Below are 25,372 nucleotides of genomic sequence, written 5' to 3' on the forward strand. Positions count from 1 at the left end.
TATGTGATATGATAGCTATAATTGTATTTCATTATCCTGTGAGAATGGCTACCTTGGGTCTAAGCAATCTAATAATTACACCCGAATAAAATCTAAATCTCAGCTCACAAAAGTGGAACACAGCTTTAGAGCAAAAACATTGTATTACCTGCGTATGCTTGTTTTGGGTTGGATGCCATCAATTTTAGGATTCTCTGTATAGGTAAAGGGTTCATATTCTATTTGTTTTCCAGTACTTCCATGCTGTACTGTTACAATAGCATTTCCAACCCTGATATTTGGCCCAGTAACACAAACTATTTCTTCACCAAATTGGGTACTGAGGAAACAAAGAAAAAGTAATACTGATGATATTATCCTCTTATTGTATAAATTACACAGATAGCACAACTAAAAACACACACCAAAATAATACATTATATCAACCACTGCCTGGTTAAATTGACATTAGGATTAAATGGGATAAAAATGGAATAGGGATGCGTTAAAAAAATGAACTCAGATAATCAGGAGAACCTGAGAATTAAAACTCTGGTTGAGTTTTAATCCACAGAGTTTTGATCCACAGAGTTTTAATCCACTGAGTTTTGATCCACAGAGAATGAAAATTACCATTTTTAGGCACTCATTTAAACTATATGGTGTGTACCCTGCAAGCAACTGCCCACTGAAAGCAGAGTCTTTTTCCAGGAATGCGTGATAAACAAATTCAGTTTTTCAGGAGTCCACTAACTTTGTTGCGGGACAATATAATTTTAATGGATGCTTGTCTGTTTTGTGCTAGCTAAGGTGATCCTGTGGGGCTTCCTGTCCATGGATTTATTATATGAAATAAGAGTAAAGAAATTCAATAAAATATAGAAAGTGCTGTCTTCACCCGTGCATATTTCCTTGCATTTTCTTCAGCTTTTGTCAAGAAACTGGTCTCTTAATGTTGTTTCTTGTTTTAACCAAACACTGGTTCAGGCGTTGTTGACTTGCAGAAACTTAGATAAGGGAATGAGAACCAGGTGCAGCACCATCAAGCGTCATCAGCTCCAAGGATGCCAGAGCTGGGAAAGTGCATTCCATCTAAGCCTGAGATCAGTTAGTGGGAGAGAGCCTTTGCTGAAGGGGCTGGGCACAGCTGCAGAGTGTCCAGTCCAGTCAACCAATTCCTCTGACCTCCTCTCAGGTTTAGCTGTACCAAATATTAAATTGTGCCGCACTGGTCTGGGTGTCAGACAATCAGTGCATTCCTGAGATGGGGGGCTGAAAGTTTTCTGGAGGCTGCAGGGTCATTATCACAGAATAAGAGGCACTTATACTGGTGGCGGGGGCAGTTCCGTCGGCACCTGGGTGCCATGAAGCTGCATGCTGCCCCCCAATGCCGCAGTCTCTCCAGGCCCTAAATCCTGGAAGAGATATGCAGCACCGGTGGGGGGGGGGGGCTTCCCAGGGGCGGAGCTGATGGCAGTCAGTTTCCAAAGCCCCTCCAGCCCAGGAACGCCCCCTCCAACAACAGCATTGCTGTGCCAGATTTTACCTTACACAACATTGCTGTTCTCTATGGGGGGAAAAGCCCCATTTTTAAAAAACTTCTAAAAAGACTTTTTAAAGCCTTCAGTGGCCAGGGAACCTCTTTGGAGGCACCTTGACTATGCTGTCCCTGGCTTCCCCAAGGCTCAGGAATGTAAAACTGGATAAAATTGACATTAAAGAAGGAATACATAACTATTTATGGATTAAGAAGTCATTAAAAACAATTCAAACTCAAGATGGAAGATATATTTTGAGAGAAGGTTTGTTAAGAATGAGAATAGGTCCATCAACTTCACCACTGACATTTCCAGTTGATGTTCATTGTGATAACCGTACAAGGAAGAAAATTGATTACAAAACTTATGAGACTATGATGGATGATCTAGGAAAAATAAAACCTTGGCAAACAGCCAAAGATAAAGGAAAGACTATTCCATGGTTCATCAAACGGTATCAACATTGAGTGAACAAATAGCCAAAGAAGGTGGTCAATTAAGAAGGAAGACAACTTTTGAACAACTAATCCCTGGAGATTCAAGATATTTATTAGGAAAAATCTTTAAAATGCTATTGCGATATGATAAAATAGATGAAATTTTTTGGAGAAAATATTCACATGAGTCAATGGGAAAATCTCTGGACTAAAGAAATTAAGTTCACAGAATGTCAAATGTTAAGAGAGAACTGGTATAAAATGTTCTTCAGATGGTACATAGCACCTAAAAATGTAGCAAAAGCTAACAAAGATTACAAAGGGAGGTGTTAGAAATGTCAGAACACAGATGCAACATTTTATCATATTGCAAGAAAGCAAGAAAATACTGGATGAAATTCAAAAGATATTAAAACTTAAGTTTGCGATGAATCCGAAAAAATATGCAATACAATACAAATACCTTTATTGGCACAATAAGTTTAAAGGAATATACAAAAGCTGAAATTAAAATTTGAATGTTAAAAAGCTAGCTTAATGTCCTTCCCTAAGAGAAATAGTAAAGAGGGTGATTCCTAACCAGTTTTAAGGAAGAAAACTGGGAAACTGTGTGTTTTGTTCCTGACTCCATCAACATTAGAAATATTGTTTCCAAGAAGATTATGTCTGTTCAACTAAGCAGTGACTGCCAAGTGTTCTCTATCTATCTCAAAGTATCAACACACGTCTATGAAACACATCAGATACATCTTGATTACAAAATAGCTATTGTTTAATAAATATCCTAAATTTCCTCTTTTCTGCTGTTGTTTAGCCTGCCATGTTTATTTCCTGAAACCTCCCTGAAAACTTAACTTTTCCTTTTCCTCGAAAGAGACAAATAAAACAGTTTTGAGTTTTCATTTCATTAAGCCTCTCATGTGCCATATTCTAACATATATAAAGATAGAAATATCGGTGGGTCCCTCATTCATCTTAAGTGTGGGGCAAGAAAACAACAAGAGACACTTGATAAGTCTCTGGAGTGATAGTGGTGATTGGTGGGGGGAAAATAAGACAAAAAAATCCCTCATAGTTATGTTTAAAACTTATGCTTTGTTCAGATTTCTGCTTTCCTCCCACAATCTGCAATCCCTGTCCCATTACACTGCTTATTAGATGTATCATTCCATTGACTGCAATGTAATACACCTTGAGTCTCAGTGAGAAAGGTGGACTATAAATAACATAAAACACATACATAAGGACTGCAGTAGGACTGGCACTAAAAGTGAAAAGAACAGGTGAAAAGAAACCTCAAATACTGTATAAATATACATACACTATAGCAAGTCCCAGTAGACTGCAGCTCCCTACTTCTAAGCTGGAACCTATGATCCTCTCACCAAATCCTCCTCTACCAAAGAAGGTCTCTTTCACTGGACAAAAATCTAATTCCATCAAAGGAAGGGAGTCATAAAATACAACCAATAGTCACTCACACAACATAATCCAGTACAGCAGCAAAGTACTGCTAATATCAAAAGAAGCTACAGAATACAAACCTGCAAATGCACACTTTCAATGAGAGAAATGGTGCCTAGCTGCTAGTTTATACAGAACCCAGAGCCCTTATCTAACCCACTGTGACAGTTAATGATCGGTGGAATGCTGATCAGACAGCCATATAATTACAACCCATTTTGGTGGGAATGTCTGCTAATTCTACTGGTTGGATCAAATGCCTGTCACTTACATTATCTGCTGCCTCTGTCTACTGCTCTCTCCTGCTCTCACTGTGTCTTGCTCTCACCATCTCTCTCCCACAACTGTGAAAAAAGATATTGTGCAGGTACTACAAGTTACAATGGACACTTCCAAAGATAACTGGTGTTGTTATTTCTACCTATTAGATGTGTTCTGATGCTGACAATAATGAAAATCACAGTGAGGTTTCATTAGTTGATGTCTGAACGTATATCCCTAATAACTATTGACATCCTCCCTGACAGGCTGCTGGCATTCTAATGGTAACTCAATAAACTGCTACATAAGAAGTGAATCACATGCAGTTTCTCTTCTGCAAAAGCTACTACTCAGACTTTTTATTTTTAACTGAGTTAAAAATAACTGACACTGACGAGGCATTGACTATACAAAGGGCACAATGCTAATATGATCATGCGTCAAGAGAATCTGAAGTCCTCATTACAGGGCTATCCTCATGTGTGCCACCAAATAATAAGAGACACTAAAGACTGTTTCTTACAATCATATGCATTGTTTAATTAAGGCAAGAGAATACGTTAGGTCGCCAGAGGAAATGGTGCTAAAACAGCCTCTCTGTGGTTCTCTGGGTTAGTTTAAAGGGAGACCAAGGACTGGATGGGGTTATACTCCCATTGAAAAGCCAGATTTGCAGCTTGGGAGTGGTCACCTTAGAAAACCAAGTGGTTGTGGGAGCTTGGAATGCTTTTGGCCAGCTTTGGCTGGTACATCAACTGCGCCCGTTCCTGGTTCAGTCAGATCTAGGGTTGCCAACCTCCAGGTGGTGGCTGAAGATCTCCTGGAATTATCATCTCCAGGCTACATAGATCGATGCCTGTGGAGAAAATGGCTGCTTTGGAGGGTGGATTCTATGGCATTGTACCCTGTTGAGGTCCTTTCCCTACCCAAGCCATGCCCTCTCCAAGCTCCAGCCTCAAAATCTCCAGGAATTTCCCAACTGAGAACTGGCAATTCTACTCAGATCTAGCCACAGTGATTCATGTCTTAGTTACATCTAGACTGGACTGCTACAATGTGTTCTGCTTGGGGCTACCCTTGAAGAGTGTTCAGAAGCTGCAGCTAGTGCTCTATGTTGTGGTCAGGGCCAGCTACTGGGAGCATATGACCCCTACAGGGGTTGGGAGTAGGGTACCTGAAGGACTGTCTTCTCCCATACGTTCCTGCCTGGAAATTAAGATTGCAGTGAGAGGCCCCCTGACTACCCCACCAATCAAAAAAACTCATCTGGTGAGCATGTGAGAGAGGGCCTTTTCAGTGGCTGCCCCACAATTATGGACAATCTCCCCAGGGAGGTGTACCTGGCCCACTTACTCAATCCAAGACCTTTATTGGCATTCAGTACAATAAGTGATCCATACAAATTATGAATAACTATAGGAAAACAAGGAATATTGGACACCATCAATCATTAACCTTATCCAATCTGTTATTGATTACTTAAAAAAAACAGCTACTTTTTCAGGTATGTCGGTTGACAAGTCATTGAGAAGACAATAAACTTTCAGGGCCTCCGAGTGTCCTGACATATTAGTTAAAATAGGATCAAGTAGATTGTGACGAATAACATCAAAATGAGGACAATAAAGAAGGATATGGAAAACTAACTCAACTGAATTTGAGTTGCAGGAACATAGCCTTGCCAAATGATTGGTTTGGTTATATCGTCCAAAAGTAACAGCTGAAGGGAGAGCATTGCACCTAGCAAGTGTAAATGCTCTACGCATTTGCGGAGCATGTAGGGCAGACAAATAAGGAGCCAGTCGACCGGTATTTAGGGGGATTTCAAAACTCAAAGGGGAGCAAATTTTTTTTGGCAAGGCTATCAAGGGTTTGCAATTCAATGTCCAGAATTCTAAGTTTGACCATTTGATATGCACTTAGGGAGGGAAGTGTAATCAGAGAATCAATGGAAAGACCCATTAGATTTATTTTATCCATTATACCAAAGGACCAGTTAGAGATGTTGAATTCGGACAGCATATGGTGTAAAAAGCTCCTGGGATCGGCTTGGAAGTGTATCCGCAGCTAATACTTGATTGACATAAGCCAGGCTCTTGTTTCTACCATGGTAAGGCCAGTTTCTAAGCATAGGGCTACATAAGGGACACACCATGGGAAACCCATGATTTTCTGGACAAACTTGGATTGTACCCTTTCAACACAGATATCAAAGAAATTAATCCATATTGGAATGGTATACAGTAATTGTGGGATTACTTTGGACATAAAAACTTTCAACACAGTTGGAACAAATTGATTGCCCCTGCTGAAGAAAAAGCGTGAGATAGCCAATGCACTAGTGGTGGCAATATTAACTGCTGATTTACGATGACTTGACCAAGACATATTATAGGCAAAATAGAGACCTAGGTATTTAAATTGCTTTACCTGCTCTATTTCTTTTCCCGCAAATATCCATTTTTGGATTTTGCAGGACTTGGCAAATACTAGTATTTTGGATTTCTCATAATTCAGTTGTAACTTATTAGTAGAGAAATAATTTAGGCATCTATTCATCAAGTGTCTAAGGCCCACTCTTGTGCGAGAAAGTAATACTGCATCATCCGTGTAAAGTAAAATGGATACATGGGTAGTGCCAAGTTTAGGGGAATGACAGTCTTCTAATGCTAAGAAAGGAGCTAAATCGTTAAGAAAGAGATTAAATAAAAAAGGGGCAAGAATACATCCTTGCTTAACTCCTTTGGTAAAGGGGATTTTAGGTGTTATGTCTCCTGAGATTAGGCATTTTATTTGGCAGGTAGTAAAAGAGTATAGTGAGATAATTAATTTGAGTAACCTCTTGTCCATACCCAACTGATGCAGTTTTGCCCACAATAGGTCTCTATCTATTGAGTCAAATGCACCTTTGAGATCAAGTAAGGCTGCGTAGAGTTTAGATTTCCCAGATTTAGTATACTTTTCAGCCAAGTGCACTAAGGTAATGCAATGATCTAAAGTGGATTTGCCCTTACAGAACCCAAGTTGTTCAGGGCCTAAGATATTTTTTCCAGACATCCACAGAGTTAATTTAAGGAGTAGGTGTTTGGCATATAATTTGCCCAAAATAGATAGGAGGCTGATTGGCCTGTAATTGGAAGGGTTAGAGCGATTGCCCTTCTTATAAATCGGGACTATAATTGTATTCTGCCAGGCTTCTGGAATAAGTCCCGTTAGATCAATCATAGTAAAAAAGGAAGCAAGAGGGGATGCCCAACCTTCCTTATCCAACTTTAAGAGTTCAGCAGGGATCAAATCAGGACCAGTGGCTTTTCCAGACTTCATTTGGCCAATTAGCTCCACTATTTCTTCAGAGGTCACTGGGGGCCATTCAGACAGGCCCTCTTCATCAAAGTCAATTAAATTAACAGAATTATCTCGGGTCTGCTGGAATAAGGTGAAAAAGTAGCGAAACCAGTCCTGGGGGGAGATAGTAACCGTGGAAAAAGACTCCTCCCGGAAGGAACCTGAAACTATGGCCCAAAACGTCTTAGAGTTGTTCAGGACCGTAGCCTGATATAATTGTTCCCATTGGTTATTGTAAAACTCCAGCTTGCTTTTATTCATGCTTTCTTGTAGTTGTTTTTTTGTTTGGAAATAACTAAAAAGAAGGGCAGGGGGCCCACTTACTGTCAATCTTCAGGAGGCAGTTGAAGATAGTTTTAATTACAACTGCATTTGACTGATTCAGTTTTAATTTATTGGCAGTCCTAATTGGAGGTTTTAAATTGTGGCCTTTAGTGTGTTTTATTCACAAAGGTGTTTTAAAAAAAATAATTGCTTTATTTATATTGTAAATTGCCTTGAGTTCCGCAAGGGAGAAAGGTGGCTAGTAAATGTTATGAATGAATGGCTGGATGGATGGACGAAGTGTGTAAGTCTTCAATCGATTTTGGAGCCAACGACTACTGAACATGCACATGTGAACCACCATCACAAAAGATAGCTAGAGGAAGACGTTAGAGGTTTCAACTAAGTAATAAACTTGACTTTTGGAGTCCTTTAACCTCTTCAAAACAATACTGTGAACATCACATCAGCTACACTTACAACAAGTTTACAATGTTTTTATTGTCTGTACATGGCCTACAAGGTCATGTCAGGTATCTGATATAATTCTACAGAGTCACAGCTCAAAAGGTATGACCCAAGATCTAATCAATCTCACCCCTTGCTTGGAAAAGACTTTCGTTGGAGACAGAAAGGACCTTTCTTATTAGTTATAGATAGAGGCCATCTGAAAACGTGCCTTGTGCAAAACCTGAACTTTCATTATTCAACTGAAACCTGCCCCTGGCTATAATTGTGTAGGGATGCAGAATGGCATCTCTCTTGCTTTAGGGCAAAATTGTCTGCACTGTAAAACAGAGTGAAAACCAGTTCAACTATACCTGAAGTAACTATGAGGATTGTATTTGGACTCTACCACTCAGCTAGCACTGGACTATTGGACACGAACAACCAATCAGCTTGTTTTCTGGCAAGTACTCTGAGGTGATCTGGAAGCTGAGCGGCAGTAACTCCATCAACTTCTGCATTTCAACTGAAGGAATACCAATTCCGTCTCCTGCCCCTGAAGCCAAGAGTCCCAGTCTCCATTCCTAGAAAACCGAGAGTACTCAATTTTCATGTTAGATGACTGGGCCTGAGAAGGCCTCACTCTCTGTCCTTACATATGACTTGTGGATCTCCTGGAGTACCCTCAAGGATACCTAGGGATCTTCCCAGACTGCAGTTTGAGAAATGCTGTGTTAGAACCACACCAGAGAGTGAAAAACAAAGGTATAGTTGCAGTGAATGTGTGCCTCATACTCACACTTCACAGGGCACTCCGCCAAGGGAAATATTAACATCTTGTCTTGAGCCAGTGTCCAAGTTTGTGCCAGTGATAGTTAGGACAGTCCCTCCAGCTTGGGGACCTCTTGTGGGATGTATTCCTGTAGGGTTTGGATCCTGTGTGGAAGAAACAGTCACAAACCAGTTAAATTCAGTTTTTGCTCTTTCTCTTTCCTGTTAATAAGAATTTCACCAAAACAACAGATCATTAAGAATAAATGAAAGATTGTGAACAGATTCATATTCAAAGCTTACAAGATTGCAAGCTGTTATTGATTTCAAGGCCCTCGCTTCAACATACTGGATTAAATGTTGGTTCTGTCTTTGAAGGTGACCTTTTGGGCTTACTGTTTTCAGTTTGAGATCCAGTGCTTCTTTTCCAGTTCCCTTCACATTTTTCTGGAGTGTAACGATATTCACTACAGAACAGAAGCAAGGCTTTTGGCTTTACAAATAAGAAGATCTATACAAATAAGAAGATCTAAGAATGATGCGAAAATTCTGTAAACATATAATGGCTTGAACCAGCCAAGCATTTCTACCCACAGAATGCTACTTTCTTGCCTCCCCGCTCCCACTGCCGCCCCCAATGTTCCCCAAATGCTGCTCCTGGGAGGGGGAGCCACCTTGGTTCCTGTGACGGACAGGAAGCTGCCCTGCCACTGAAAACCAAACAGTTGTCTTGCACCCAAGACTATGGGGTGATGGGACGTTGGAGGGACAGCAGCAGTCACTTTGGGTCTGCCTGAGCAAGACAGCAGACAGTTTGATGGGTAGCTCTGCCTGGTAGGGTGGCAAAGTAGTTTAACTCTACCTCTGGGTATGAGACCTGTATGTGGTGATGAGCAGACCAGGCACCATTGTCTCTTCAGAAAGGGCAGGCTGGTGTGGGTGGTGTCCTGGGTGTGCATGAAAGGATCCAACCTGGTGACTAGGCTGTGAAAGCCTACTTATAACCACAAACGTTAAATCACGCCTTTCCTGCGACTGTAAGGAGACCGGTGCTGTGCTGGTCACAGTGCCTTTCTAATGAGTGAGGAATCTTTCTCTATGGAAGGACCCAACCGAAATGTATTTTGGGACTATCCAAAACTTGCTGCAATGTGCTGATCTAGTAGGAGACTTTTACTCTGGAACTAACCACTTGCATTTGAATTCAAACCTCTTGTGCAAAGATGTCATCGAAATTTCTATTCATACCAAAAGGGAACAATGGGAAATGTAAACACTTCCACTATTTATTCTTCCAGGTTTCACTGAGCACAGATGGCAAAGGGCAGAGACAGCAGGATGTAGTTTCAAGAGAAAAAAAGGGTTAAAAACTCTCCAGTGGAGAGGGATTTCTGGCATAACTAATGATCAGCCCCTTCCATGAGCACAAAAATAGGCACAATTTGTAAAAATCAGAGTGTATTTTTACAGTACAAAAGCCTTGTAAACTGAATTCTCCCCTCTAGTTTACAATGTCAGCAAAGTATTAATCAGTCGGAGATCTTATCCTCTGAAAATGATGTATAATACAAATTTATCATTCATTTTCCTTTTTTTTACAAGCCAGCCTAATTGAGTCAGAAAATTTGAATGAAGTCTAACAGAATTTGTCTATTTGTTTATTTTTTAAAGAAAAAAATATTGTAATTTCAGTTTCTTTAGCTCTGCTTTGCATCATACCTACTAAGCCATTCATCAACAGTCAGAATAAAATTTCATTTCCAAATCCAGATGCTTGGTGAACACGTCTTTCAATTCAGAACTGGAAGAATGTATATTCTTCAGAATTTAGAGGAGACTTGGATTTAAGAAATGGATGCAGCATCTAAAATCTAGAATTCCAATTCATTTTGGCAAAAGTATTAATACCCCAAAACCCACACTGTTCAGCCAGAGGTAAGGATGATCCAAGTTTGAAATATATAATGTGTATAATATATTCCTTTTAAATGTTTTTGAAGTAGAGATAGTTGAACCAATTAATATGCCCTATGTCCAAAGAGCCCTTACCTAGATGGCCGAAGCTAGCCCAATGTTGTCAGATCTCAGATGCTAAGCGGGGTCGGTCCCAGATAGTACGTGGATGAGAACTCACCAAGGAAGTCCAGGGTTGCTATGCAGAGGAAGGCAATGGCAAACCATCTTTGTTCGTCTCTTGCCTTGAAAACCCTATGGGGTCGCCATAAGTAGGCTGCAACTTGATGGCACTTTCCACCAACATATCCAAAGAACTTGGGGGAAAAGGTGTGTAGTATACTATTATTGAATCAGAAGTAGCATTTTAAAGGGGTTCAAAACAAAAGAAATCTGGATTGGAACCTCTACAGGAGTTGGATTCCCTGATTCCATCCTGCTGGGTGAGGAACCTTCTTCCTCCTGAATTGGTTCTGACTGTGGAAGACCCAGATCCAAATCCCTGCTAAAAAATGAGGCTCACTGACTGTCCCTCACAGGATGCTGAGATTATAAATGTAAGTGTTGTTAACTATATAACAAAAAGTGCTAAAGAAATTAGCAAAGTAATCATCCTGATAGTGAAAGAACATTTGAAATATTTGGGACATGGCTACATGGGTTTGTGAGAAGTGTTCCATTCTATTCCCTGTAAACAGAAACAACCCAAACCTGTTAGCACCAAGTCTTGTCCTTTCTAACTCTCTCACACACATACACACCCTGACTGGTGGGAAGTTCTCATTACCTTCTTCCCTGGTATTCACAATTCATTAGCTTTTGTTTTGGATATAATGCACACTTTGTTGTGCTTTATTGCTTAGATTACTTGCTAAAAGATATATAATGAATCCGGGTTTTACCTATACCACAGAGTATATCTCCTTACTCAGCAAAACAACTGCAATTAATCTTCTACTCAGGCATACTCTCATGTGGAGTATATCAACTTAAGAGCAACAAGGATAAAGGCACTGTTACAGATGGATTTAGATGGATTCCTGACAAAACTTAATGGCCTGGGCCTGACTTTACAGGATACATAAAATTGGCTTTGCTGGGCTAGTCTTGGCTTCTAACAGCAATTCAGGCATATTTATTATAGGGTATGCTGTGTACTGAGCAGCAACTGCCTTTTATCTCCCTACAGAAACAGAAAATCCATGGGGTTAAATAGGGCAGGTATTGCACACACACGTTTGCACCCGGCACAAAATATAATTTGAGAGATTACAACAAAAACATATTATTGGCACATTTTGCTTCCTTTAAAGATTAATTTGGGTTAGGGGTCCCATTTCTCCAGTGACGAATCCCCTGCTCCCACTCCCATTGACTGTCACGCCCATTGACTGTCGCTGAAAGAAAAAAGGGGGGGAATCAACAATGATCTACAGTGCTGACTGCAGCACTATGTCACTTCAGGTAAAAAAAACGGAAGTGACATAGAATAGCTTTAGGGACTGTCAGAATTTCTGGCGATTCCTAGCTATCTGTGCCACTTCCAGTTTTTCACTGAAAATGACGTGGTGCCAAAGCTGGAGAGTCGCAGCCCCCATATCCCTGCCCACAATCCTCCCATCATTTGCCATGCACTGACTGGCAGTCCTAATTTGGGTACTGAAGCCATCTTGGGGATGGGTTGTGGCTCAGTGGTAGAGCATCTGCTTGGCATGCAGAAAGTCCCAGGTTCAATCCCCGGCATCTCCAGTTAAAGGGACTAGGCAAGTAGGTGATGTGAAAGACCTCCGACTGAGACCCTGGAGAGCCGCTGCCTGACTGAGTAGACAATACCGACTTTGATGGACCAAGGGTCTGATCTAGTAGAAGGCAGCTTCATGTGTTCATATGTCCTCTAAAGTTTGTATCAGGCCCAATCCCCCCCACATGCCAATTAACACTTCCCCTCCCAATATAACAGCTTTTACTCCATTTCATATTAGTCCTACCAGCAGCTAGAAACCGAAGTATTTTTCAGACGTTTGCCCATGCATATGGGGAGAACACACTACATGCAAGCCTGAGAACACATACAATTGATATTTTGTCTGAAATGGGCAAAGGATATATTTTCAGCCTCAGTACACATGAAGCAGAACCCTGGAAAATTAGGGTTCTGGTATGCATATTTCAAAGTTGCAGTACATGGTCCAATGTAATGCCTGAAAAGGGGCTCTAGTCCTGGCTGTGATGTTTCATATATGCTTTCATGAATACAGTAAATAAATATGCCGAAAATAAATAAATAAATGGCATAAAATAAATAAATTGGCATGGGCTGATATTAGGAGGGTCAGGTTCATAGGATATAAATGGATACTGACACGAGGACTGACCTGAATTATCCGGAAAATTCAGTTGGCATACAGTAATCCATCATATTGGGCTTTGGCTAAACATGGCCACATGAAATCTGTTAGGCTAAGTTATATTAGTGCTGTCTGCATGAAAGGCATCAATCATATGCTGGAGACTATTCTATTTTGAGAAGGGGAAGAAAAAAAGGTATAGGGAGCAACAAATAGCAGTTCCTTCCTCATTCTTATATCATTGGGGGATTTTGTTCGTTTTTTGCAAGAGCAGACTTCTCTGCAGCAAATACTTAATGTTCAGTAGGCTCACCCTTGAACAGAACTCAACATAGTGGAGCTCAAATGCAATTATGAAAGTTCTGCTTTGATATTTAAGATATTGATATTGTTTTCCTTCTAATTTTATGTCAGATGGTTTTTACTCCCAAACGAGAGGCCTGTGTTGTGCATGCTTCTATGTTAAGCCAAAAGGGGAGGGGGAAGACAACAACAAAACCAATGGTGGGCAATGAAACTTGCTAGAGGGAGACCTGGCAAATCTTGTCAAATCACAGACATGCCCACCTGAGAAAGCACTGGGGCTTTGGGTGAAACAGATCCCAGATAAAGGCATTGCTACAGACAGCAGGAATTCTCTGTCAACTCAGGGCAGTAGGTCCATAAATTCTGTTCAAAGGGAACTATTTCATTACATAATGACATTACTATTTCAAGTGCATTGATCTGTCGTTTGAGTGGTGGAAGCAGGATGGAAAATCCAGAAGTTGTCCTTAACACAGGCAGCTTCACACACAGGTACAAAGTACCTCTGAACATCCCTTTCCTCATTCATTATAATGTATACATGCTCACATATTAAAGTTCCCAACTCTGGGTTGAGAAATTCCTGGAGACCTGGGGGTGGAGCCTAGGAAAGGCAGGGTATAATACCATACAGTCCACGCTCCAAAGCTGCCATTTTCTCCAGGGAAACTGTCTGTGTAGTGAGGAGATGAGTTAAAATTCTGGGAGATCTCCAGGTCCCACCTAGAGGTTAACAATCCTTTCACAAAGGAAATTGATTCTCTCTTATTACGGTGAAGAGGAATGATCCATTCACACTTGAGTTCTATGTGGGCACTGGATTTCTACCATGCACACAAAAATGCTATGCAGGAACGAATGTTTGTGGCTTCTTGTACATGAATATGTGGCCTAATTACATAACATTTTACTGGGCAGCATTCAAACAAATTTAAGTATTCTAAAGTCCTATTGATTTTAGTAAGAGAGATTTAAACATGTGTTTAACTTCCCCACTGATACTACTGGAATTTAAAAGTACCCTTTTTTATGGGATTGTGTCTATACTCTGGGGCATTTTTCAATACATTGAAAAGGAAAGAAAATATTTTCCAACTCTTTTTTCGCCTCCTTCTCTTACATATTTTTATTGTCTATGCCGAGAACCTTGGTGCACAGTAACAACACTCTTCAGTTATGCACACGATTTTTAATTTTGAAGACCCCTCTTTGCAACATAAAAGGGAGAACACACAGAGTTTCTTGTTCTTTTAATATAATCATTCAGTGCTCAAGAAAGCTGCCTCAGCACACCTAATGTTTTCCTTAATGGGCCAATAAAGAAAGCCATAAACCTTTTTAGTGCTATAAATTTAATGAAAGGCACTTTTCAGAAGGAAACTGTGCACAATAGGATCGCATGTGAGATTCTACCAGAGCAATCTTAGGCAGATTCACTCCAGCCTAAACACATTAAAACCAATGGTCTCAGAATGCAGTAACTCTGTTTAGGATTGCAGTGAAAACCTCTATTTGGTGAAGAAACAAGGATATACTCTCATTCTGAACTAGCTATTCTTAGTTTGAGAACTCAAGTTATGCCTTATAGTATCATCACAGTAACATCATATTATGCAAAACATTCTCCAAACACTGAATAGCTTTACCCCTAGAGTCAACAGCATGCAGGTGTTTGTTCAGTTAGCTATTGCTGTAGCTCAAATCAGATGAGATGCTGGATACTTCCAGCATTTTAAAAATGACAGGATACTTCCAGCATTTTAAAAATGGCAACAGAGGCTGTCTGTGTGTGTGTGTGGGGGGATCGAATTGAGGTCATGCAGAGGTTTCTCCTATCAAGGGGTGGAAGGTAGGTTTTCCCCTTTAGGCTATTAGATTTCAAGTAAAGAGAAAGACACACAGAGGGAAAAAAAGCTAAGCTTGCCATTTAAAAAATAAATAAGAGTTGGTTTTTATATGCCGACTTTCTCTACCACTTAAGGGAGACTCAAACTGGCTTACAATCACCTTCCCTTCCCCTCCCCACAACATACACCCTGTGAGGTAGGTGAGGCTGAGAGAGCTCTATGAGAACTGTGACTAGCCCAAGGTCACCCAGCTGGCTTCGTGTGTAGGAGTGGAGAAACAAATCTAGTACACCAGATTAGCCTCCGCCGCTCATGTGGAGGAGTGGGGAATCAAACCCGGTTCTTCAGATCAGAGTTCACCAATCCAAGGGCTTACCACAGTATGTGAGGGAAGAAACTGGCTGCCCCTACAAGTATAGCCACAATTCCAAGTGGGTCCTTGCAGTGCCTTCTCTAAACAATTTTAAAACATAGACAGAACCCCAATCTCCCCATGTTTTGTCGTTTTTGAGCCCAAACATCCAGCTAACAGGTATAGAAATCCTGGTTACATGTTATATCCTTTTTCTATTGGGATTGTTCTAAGAGTGAGCTTCTGGAATGTTCAAAGCTTTAAAATCTATTTACTTTTAATTATTGACTCATTTTGGGAAGCTTATGTTTTAGGCAAAAGCTATCCTGATCAACTCCTGTATGAGAGGCAGCTCTCTGTATTCTCACACAATGTAAGTCATTAACAGTAGGGAGCTGGTTTGCTTTTTGGTTACACATGATTTGATGCATCATTTGGCAAAGATGAGTGCAGCTCTCAATATTCAAACAGGCATATAATGGCTGGACATTGGGAATTTAGGAGAACGCTTTGTTTCTAGTATACCTGGCCTAAGCAAAGATCACTGTAACTGGTGGAGTGGCCGAAAGACTGAGATTAATCTACCTAACCCTGATTCCTCAGGATAAGGTTTGCTATAATTAAAATTAAAAAAGAACCTACACAGGCTATCTAAAAAAATCTGGCAAACCTGAACAAGTGAGGATGGGGGTCCAGAAACCAATAAGTAACTGTTTGAAGAAGGCTGATATGATTAATTAAAGTAATTAAAATTCATTATTATTTCAAGAATTGTAACATTTTACTGGTCCCAAAAGGGTCAGTGGAAATGCTTGCTCATCTCCTGTTGTGTGAAGACCCTGGATCTCTTTGTCAGTGCTTTTTTTTTTTAAGACAATCTTGTGTTGAGATGGCAGGTTTGGGAGGCGGAAGGGTTAAGAGTGGTGGTCAGCAAAGATTTTGCAACAAAAGCTGCAAAGTTATCCTTGCTTGCTATGGACAGAATCCACAGCTCTGGCATCTCCCTTGCTTTATCATTGTAGCCTCATATTATATATTTAGCCAGCCTCTTCAACTTGTGATCGAGCTACATACATTTCCTTTGTGCCTTTACTTAGCAGGAAAGTTAAAACCGTGCCCGCAGGCAAACTAGTGCTCTAGAGAAGAGCAGAACCCATGCTTCCAATAACACGACAAAACTCACTCGTTCTATTTTCTCATTCTGAAAGCGGCAGGTAAATTCGTCTAAAAGTTTACTTTGTTAACTGAGAACCCGTTTTTGTTCCAGAGGCCGCTCAGCTGTGTCTTGCAGGCATTACAGGCTTCTGCAACTGAAGCATCACACCTGCCTTACAGAAATTAGGACACAATTAAGGCCATCTTTTGCCATGGTGACAGCATGGGTAATTGTATGCCTATTGTGATTGCACACACGGTACCACAGATTATTTCCATTTGGAGTCAAACAACCCACTGAAAATATTATGAGATTAAGACCTGTAGGATCATTAGATATTCCTCAGTGGCTTTGAATTCATTCCTGCCATTTACTGGTTCAGGAGGCAATCAGGAGCTATTTCGAAAGGACAGTCTGTTTCAAAGCTGATTTATTTTCTTTTTCAAAAAATAATGCAACAGCCATGTTCATTTGCAATAGATTTTTTTTCTTTACTACCTCATATTTTAAAAATGCAAACGCCATTATTATATTTGGAGGATTGCTTAGGGAGAATTCTTCTGGCTTTTCACTGTAATATGAACAAAATATTTCTCAATATGCTCACGGAATAAAGGCCAACACAAAGCCATTTTCCCCAGGGGAAATGCAAATACAATACTTTTTTTTTCTTGGGTAAGGAAAGGTATTGACAAATGTACTCACCTGATAGGTAAACTGCACTTCACTTGTAGATCTGCCTTGCTGTCCATTGACATCAACTACAATTTCACCTTTCCTTGCTTCCTGCACACCTTCAACTTTACATACAACCCTAGTTGGATACAAGGCAATTTTATATGTCAAAATCTAAATGTACATCTTTACAAATATTCATTCTTTTATTTTTCTAAGCAAGCCTAGAAAAGAGAAAGTGCCTTCTTAAGAAGCCTCAAAAGCACGAAACATCAAATAAAACATAATGAGCCATACAAAATGTCCCTCGGTGTCTCTGCTTTCATTACCTTGATTGAACAAGATGAAGTCCAGGACTTCATAACACACAGCCAATTAAAATAGTCATATCATTTACTTCATCGTGACTCAAAATGAGCTTACGAGTTATTTTTTCAAAGAAATTTCTAAATCTTGAGCCACACCATGCTTTCACTGTTTTATAATAATGTTAGCTGTGCAAAATTGAAAGTTTTCCACTCTCATAGTGAAAAGCGAATATAATAAAAGTATCCTTAATAGAAGTAACCAGGTACAAGTTTTCATGTACAGCAGGTTTTTCTGTCTATGTTTGCAAGGTTGTACATGTTTAGTATGCAACATTTACAACTTTCCTGAAGTGACACCATCTGGAATTGTAAGTCTTAACAAAATGTGAACTGCATGTGATAACTATTACTAATGCATCTCATTTCAAAGTAAATTAGGGAGTCACTGAATGTGAAACAAACTGAAGAAACAAACTGAAGTGGGAACCTTAGGATCATAAAGATAGGTGGTTATTACAAGTGTCTTGCTCAATCACAATTACAAACTGAAGGGAATTAAGGAATTACACTTTGAAATTTACAGCGAAAACTTATTAAAAGAATTACAACTCATTTCCATATACAAATGCCAAGCAAATTATACATTTAAAAGCCTTTAACTCCCGTATTTCATATTTGTGTAGTTCGTTTACATACAATGACATCATTTTTCAATTCTATGACAGTCAAAACATCGGAAAATTACTTACTTGGTAGAAACAGAGTAGAATTCTTCTTTAAATATACAGTTAGTGCCTGCCACCATTATACTTGTGACATCTTCAGCTCTTATGCCCAAATTAGATCCCATTATTGTCAACAAAATTCCACCATTTAGTGGTCCGTTCTTTGGTTCAATCTGAAGACAGGAAGACATCCTTTTGATAAATTACAGTAGTAATTTAAAATATCAAATTATAGTTTCAACAGGAGGATCTCAGACTGGAAAGGGCTTCAATAATATGGAGTGGATGGATTTCTTGACACAAGCCTCGGAATCTCATTCTGGTTTTGGACGGCGGAGATAATATGCAGGCTCTGAAATTAGGGCACCTGACAATCCAGTTTTGGAGGGGAAAGGGGCAGCTTCACATTTCTACCCCTTTGTTGCAGAGAGCTCCTCAGGAATATTTGGAACTGCACAGGGATATGAGAGGAATTTCATATTTGTACAACTTTACCAAAGATGCATGCATGTTAAGTTCACACTCTTCATTTGTACATGTAGTGTGTAACATTACAACACATGTATGCATTTTTGCTTTGTGGATAACCACTGACATGCCCATCTCTAGTTCCCAGTGAATAACCACAGCCATACTTATCTCTAGTTAACTAAGAAGCTGCATTAACATTTCCTGCAAGTCTTCAGGCAGGAAAATGCCTCTGAACACCCCCTCTGACATTTATTTTCTTACTGCTGAATAACCACAGCCATGGTGTGAGAAAATAAGACCAGCAGGAATCTCAAGACCACACAGAAGCCTGAAACATTTTGATGGTAGCACAAGAATAGAACAGAAACCTGTTGTGACACACATTTATTTTCTCCTTATCTTCTCTAAGAATAATATACATTTCTCATTAGAACTGCATGGTTATGATTTACAGCTGTATGTGTTGGAGAACTGCACATCTGGATATATTCTGTCAGTCCAGTTTTAGAAATGGTCCCCCACTCTATGAGCTCGGGTTGACATGGGGAGGGGGCGTGGCTCAGTGGTAGAACATCTGCTTGGCATGCAGAAAGTCCCAGGTTCAGTCCCCAGCATCTCCAGTTAAAGGGACTAAGCAAGTAGGTGATGTGAAAGACCTCTACCTGAGATGCTGGAGAGCTGCTGCGAGTCTGACTAGATAATACTGACTTTGATGGACCAAGGGTCTCATTCAGTATAAGGCAGTTTCATGTGTTCATGTGACATAGTGTGTTATTAGGTCATCTGTCTCTGCCATCTTAGTGTTTGCCTCTGGATGGTTAGCAGTTGTCCAAAACCCAGAAAGATTCTTGTGTTGCTCTAATACCCTCTCCAGCATTTACATGAAGTACCTACGAACACAATTTTTCTCCCCCTCCCCCATGTAAGGACTTAGATCTTCCTGAGAAAAACCTTGTGGGTAGTCATATTAGTCTGTTGCAGTAAAACTAAGCAGAAGTCCGGCGGCAAGACTAACACAATTTCAAGAGTCAGAGCTGATGCAGTGAGCCCTGACTCACAAAAGCTTGTTCTGGATTAAAATTTGTTAGGATTTAATCCTATAACTCCATTCTACCCAACTTCCTTCAAAGAAAGATTTTTCTTCATCTGAAAAAGTCATGCTGCATTAAACTCTCTTGAAGGAAGACCTTCTCTCTTGAAGGAAGACTTTGGGAAAGAGGGTCATAGGATCCAACCCTTTGACTTTAATGTCAATTCACTAGACTTCTATTTAATTCCAAGACAAATCATAGGAGATTTCTGAGGTTAAACTATAACCAAACACCAAGAGGTATATTTTGAGCCCTGAGGGGATGTGGATGGGATCATTTTGCACTCTGACAAGATGATTTTTTTGCTCTCAAGCTGTGCTGTTATATTCTAGGGTAAAAATTCCCTGAGTTCACATGTACATGAATGCCTTTAGGCACTTCCTTGCAACAATGATATGCAGTTGGGAACAACTACTCTAAAATTGTAACTCACCTTTAAAAAAAAAACAATTGTAAGGACTGTGCTGTAGATTGATATATTGCCTGTGTGACTAGAAAGGTGGAAGAGGCCAGGAACAATACCTGCTGTATAAGAATTGCTTTGTAATCTAGCATTGTACCACAGAATCCCACTGATAATTCTTTTCCGTTGGCAGGTTTACAGTATATTTTCCTCCAACAAAGTAAGGATTTTTATTTGCAAACTTAACCACCATAGATTGCGACAGAACTATAGCTGCTAACAGAAGTGTGGCAACGCAGTGGGGTATTAGTATACCAGGGAGGACCAACTGCAAGCGTGCAACTCATGGGGAGTAGGGCTTCCCAACACATACCTAGCAGATTTGAGTACTGAATATTATCTGTATGGCATCCCTCCCTCTCTTAGTGATAATGTCTGCCAGAGGTCTCTGTGATATGTTTTAATTTCATGTGTCTTACCTCCTTTACCTATAATCATGCAATTGTACCCAGCTCCCAAACAATTAGTTTTAAAGTTTATGATACTGCAGGTATAAAAAAACCCTGCTCCATTCCTAATGCAGAAGAAATAAAACAGGGATCAGACTCTTAGAAGTTTGAGACTCAGCCATACGATCACTGATTTTTATGCAGTCTCCTGAATTATCTGGTTGTCTAACTCCTCAGAGATATTAATTACTTTCTTTTAAAAAAAGCTAACAAATTTCTACCATAAAATCTCAAGTTAAATGCTTTCCTAAATAGCACAAAATCAATAATAAGCTGTTACACTTCAAACACCCAACAGAAATAGAATTCTATTACAGTTTATTACAACACAGCTGCTCGACAGGCTATGACTATTATATCTAAAATGTCTGCCTTGCATTTCATTCAGTTTGCACCTTTCTTGCAGCCATTTAAAGCATCTGATATTCTCCTCATTGACAACCAAATGTACTGAAACCTCTCTTTGGTCGAAAAGTCCTACAGCTGAGGCTTCCTTCCAGCAGACAGGCATCCTGTTCACAAGCTCGGGTTCCCGCCTTCTCAGGAGCCATGTTTGCTGCCCCGGGGGGAGGAAGGAGCGATCGCGGCAGAGGGGGAGGGAGATCGGGTCCGGCCGGCCAACATGTGCGTTTGCGCGCGCACGGAGGCTCGTGCCTGACCCGATCTGCCCAGATACAGCCTTCTCATTGGCTGGGGCAAGGAAGGGCTCCGGCCAATGGGGGCGAAAGGCGGGAGCTGGGTGGGGGCGTGGCTAGCCTCGCCCCCTCAGCATATAACAGGGGAACGGGCCCGCCCACAGCTCACTCCGTTTTCTTTGTGAAACGGAACGGTTGGTATTGGAGCACAGTGCTGTGGTGCTGCTGAGCGGACAAGCCGAGAGAGAACTTATCGCCAAGGGTGGAGGCGAGTTGGCACGGGAGCGGACAAGCACAGAGAGACGTTTAAATTGAGCGGACAAGCCCAGATAGACATTTCGATAGAAGGGGGGGGGGCTGGCTGGAGCTTTCTGGGCCGCTAGCCCAGCGCGCCTGAGGCAACAACAGGCGGGACTTTTCACTGCTTATTGTGGAAATTAATGCTTTCTTTGCTGTAAGCATCACTACCCCCCCTTTTTTTCCTACTTATTCTAAGTAGTTAGAGTGGCTGCCTGGCAATCTTGCGATTAGCCACACGTCTGTCATCGCGCATTTATTTTACCCCCCCCCCCGTTGATTATTTGGGGATAGGTTAACTGTCTGCTCCTCCTATTGGAGGCAGTTGAGGGTCACCGCTCCTCCTATTGGAGGCGGATTTAGGCTATATACTATCATACCTGCTGCATTGCAGCCTTGGCATTCAAGCACATACAGCTGCATTTACATTCTGTTTGCTATCTCAGTAATCTGTAATTATCATACCTGCTGCATTGCAGTCTTGGCATTCAAGCATATACAGCTGCATTACATCCTGCTTGCTATCTTAGTGACCTGTAATTAAATCTGCTGACAGCTTGTTGTTTCCTGTCAGACATTATCCCCTATAACTTCTGACTCAGAGTGGTTGTATACAGCTGCATTGTAACATGGCTCCAAAACGCAAGGCTACTTTTGAACAACACGGCTCTATCCCAATGACTAGGGGGAGGGCCGGGGCGACTAGACGCTCCTGGGCCGCATTAGCTTCTACTAGACGCCGTGCTGGTCCTGCTTCAACAAATGAGATGCCGTCTCACACTCAAACCAGACGCATAAGCCCTAGGGCCACTGGTATAGGCACAACCAGAGCTAGCACAGTACAATCTCCTCGTACTGGGAGCACTACTCGAAGGGCCAAAGCAACAAGCCAAATGGCTAAGTCTAAAGCACAAGCTCAATCAAACGCCACTGGCTTACGGGACCTTTCTTATGCTGTTCAACAGCTTTCTAATAAGATAAATGAGTGGAATGCATGTCAAATGGAGGACGATGCTGTGCCTGGCCCCAGTGGCCTCAACACTTATAGGGGTCGCCTAGAAAAGCGCACTAGGAGTGGCGGGGACTCTCCTTCTTCTGACCATTCTAGCTCATCCTCGAGTAGTCCTGAACAGAGACGTCCCAAGAAAGGCGGGAAAGCTGTTAAAAAACGGCGCAGGCGGAGGACAGAGAAACGGAGGCGAACGGTAGACTCGTCTTCTTCCTCTTCCGACGGTGAGTCTTCCACTTCTACCGACTCACTTGATGGGGCAGATGATTATTGGCTTTCAGCTGTGTCTGTGCCTGGTTTACCTCCTTGGGCATTAAGGCGTCTAAAGAAGCAACCAAAACAGCCAAGTCAGGGGGAGGCCAGGGAGACGTGGGAACCTATGCCACTTAACAGGGGTTTCATCCTCACTCCTGCATTTAAGGATGACGAGGATCCTCCTGGTATTCACCTTCCCAGGAGGTTGAGGGAGGATATTCTCAATGGCTATTATATAGATGTCTTCTCCCTCATAAAGCCCGAGGAGGAAGACGGCCGTAAGTCCAGGCCATCCTCAAAAGATAAGCGGAAAGAAAAAGCGTTTGTTGAGGACAGGTCATTTGATAAATGGATGGCCGGTTTTACTATCTTTGCGAGTGTCATTGCTTCTTCTTACCCTGAAAGGGCATGGCACCTCTTAAATTATCAGAGTAATGTGCTCAAGGCTAGGTCTTTGGCAGGTGATTCTGCTGCCTTAGAGTACGATGAAGCCTTCCGAAAACGGGCGTCTAAGAATCAGAGGACTCGCTGGGACCTCATCAATAGCAATTTATGGCCACTCAAAGTTGGTCCATGTATTATGAAGCCCAGAGTCGAGGTCAGCAAAGCCGCATGGCCTATAAAACCTCGTAGGGATCCCGATAGACGTTTCTGCTGGGATTATGGGTTTGGTAAATGTCAACGAAAAGCATGCAGATATGACCACTCTTGTGAGTTGTGCTTTGGCCCCCACCCTCGTTCCACGTGCCCACGGGGCGGCACTTCTGGTCGTCAGCCCTTTCGGGGTGGCAGGTCAGGCCCTTCAGGTAGCAAGAAAGATAGCAGTTCCACCAATACCACCACATCTGCTACCAAGTAGACGTGGGCGTCTACAGGGTCTGGCCTGCACACCAATTAAACTGGACAATTTAAGATCTATGTTGACTCGTTATCCAAATAGGGCTGGAGCTTTATATCTGTTAAAGGGCTTCTCTGTGGGTTTCCGCATTCCATTCTTTAATGCTAGACCACCTATGTCATCGGGCAACCTAAAATCAGTCATAGATATGCCTGACGTAATAGCTCTAAAAATCAACAAAGAGTTAGACCTTGGCAGAATTGCAGGCCCCTTTAACTGCCCACCTATCCCCAATCTGAGAGTATCTCCTCTGGGAGTAGTGCCCAAAAAGACACCTGGGGAGTTCAGGCTGATACATCACCTGTCCTACCCAAAAGGGATATCTGTTAATGATGGGATTCCACCTGAGCTGTCAACAGTAAAAATATTCCTCATTCGATCATGCGTTGGGTTTGGTAAGATCTTGTGGGCATTCAGCTTTGTTAGCAAAATGCGACATTCAATCAGCTTTCAGGTTGCTTCCAGTACACCCGGAAGATTTTTGTTTACTTGGTTTTAAATTTGGGGGGTCCTTCTACGTAGATAAGGCCATGCCAATGGGTTGCTCTGTAGCATGTGCTGCATTCGAAGCCTTCAGTTCCTTTTTGGAATGGGCAATACGTTGGCGTACAGGGTCGTCCACAGTAACTCATTATTTAGATGATTTTTTATTTATCAGACGTCGTGGTGACCCCTTATGTGGCAACCTTTTGACAGCATTTGCCGCTCTGGCCGAGGAATTAGGGGTGCCACTGGCAGCAGAAAAGACAGAGGGACCCTCACCAGTCCTTACATTTCTGGGCATTCAGATCGATACCATCAATGGGACTTCCAGCTTGCCTGAAGAAAAACTCCTGGCCTTAAGGGCTTTGCTATCTTTAGTTGCTAATAAAGCAAAATGCACCTTGAAAGAGTTACAGTCTCTTATCGGCCATCTAAATTTTGCTTGCCGGGTTATCTCCCCGGGCAGGGCTTTCTGTGCTCGTTTTAACCAAGCCACGAGGGGCGTTAGAGCCCCACACCATCGTATCAGGGTCTCCACGGGCATGAAAGAGGATATAAAAACGTGGCTTCAGTTTCTTGAGCAATACAATGGCATATCCCTCTGGCAACACAGCCTTGATTTAGGACGGGATCTGCAGGTCCAGTCTGATGCTGCAGGCAGCATCGGTTTTGGGGTTTATTTTAATGGACAATGGTGTGCACAGTGTTGGCCTGTGGGTTGGCAGGGGTCAGGCGTATGCCGGGATTTAACATTCTTAGAATTATTCCCCATCGTGGTTGCCGTTTGCATCTGGGCTGACCGTTTTCAGAATACAAGAGTTCGCTTCTGGTGCGACAACCAGGCTGTGGTCAGGGTGGTTAACAGGCAAACTTCCAGATCAGTCAGGGTCATGCGCCTTGTGCGCTTCCTTGTGTTAACATCTTTGGCCAATAACATTTCTATGACAGCCCAACATGTCCCGGGCCTAGACAATTGCTTAGCGGATGCTCTGTCTCGTTTTCAGATGGACAGATTCCGTCTCCTGGCACCAGAAGCGGACCGGTTACCACAACCTTTTCCAGCAGAGCTATGGGCTCTTGGGGAAACGTCATTATGACCGGCATCCGGAGCTCAATGGCCCCTGCCACCATTCGGGCATATGATA

At 41.7% G+C, this 25,372-nt stretch overlaps 1 protein-coding gene across 1 annotated transcript in view; it reads right to left on the reverse strand.

Moving 5' to 3' along the window:
- PLXNB2 (plexin B2) overlaps window positions 1-25,372 on the reverse strand; it is a 199,532-nt gene that overhangs the window by 58,573 nt on the left and 115,587 nt on the right. The window contains exons 14-17 of the mRNA XM_056845867.1: window positions 18,201-18,349; window positions 17,174-17,282; window positions 8,535-8,671; window positions 149-319 (exon numbers count right to left, since the gene is read on the reverse strand). Of these exons, the coding sequence (XP_056701845.1) occupies window positions 149-319; window positions 8,535-8,671; window positions 17,174-17,282; window positions 18,201-18,349 (566 nt within the window). The remainder of the gene's footprint in view (window positions 1-148; window positions 320-8,534; window positions 8,672-17,173; window positions 17,283-18,200; window positions 18,350-25,372) is intronic.

The sequence above is a fragment of the Euleptes europaea genome, chromosome 3, assembly GCF_029931775.1.
Source record: "Euleptes europaea isolate rEulEur1 chromosome 3, rEulEur1.hap1, whole genome shotgun sequence".
Taxonomy (NCBI): Eukaryota; Metazoa; Chordata; class Lepidosauria; order Squamata; family Sphaerodactylidae; genus Euleptes; species Euleptes europaea.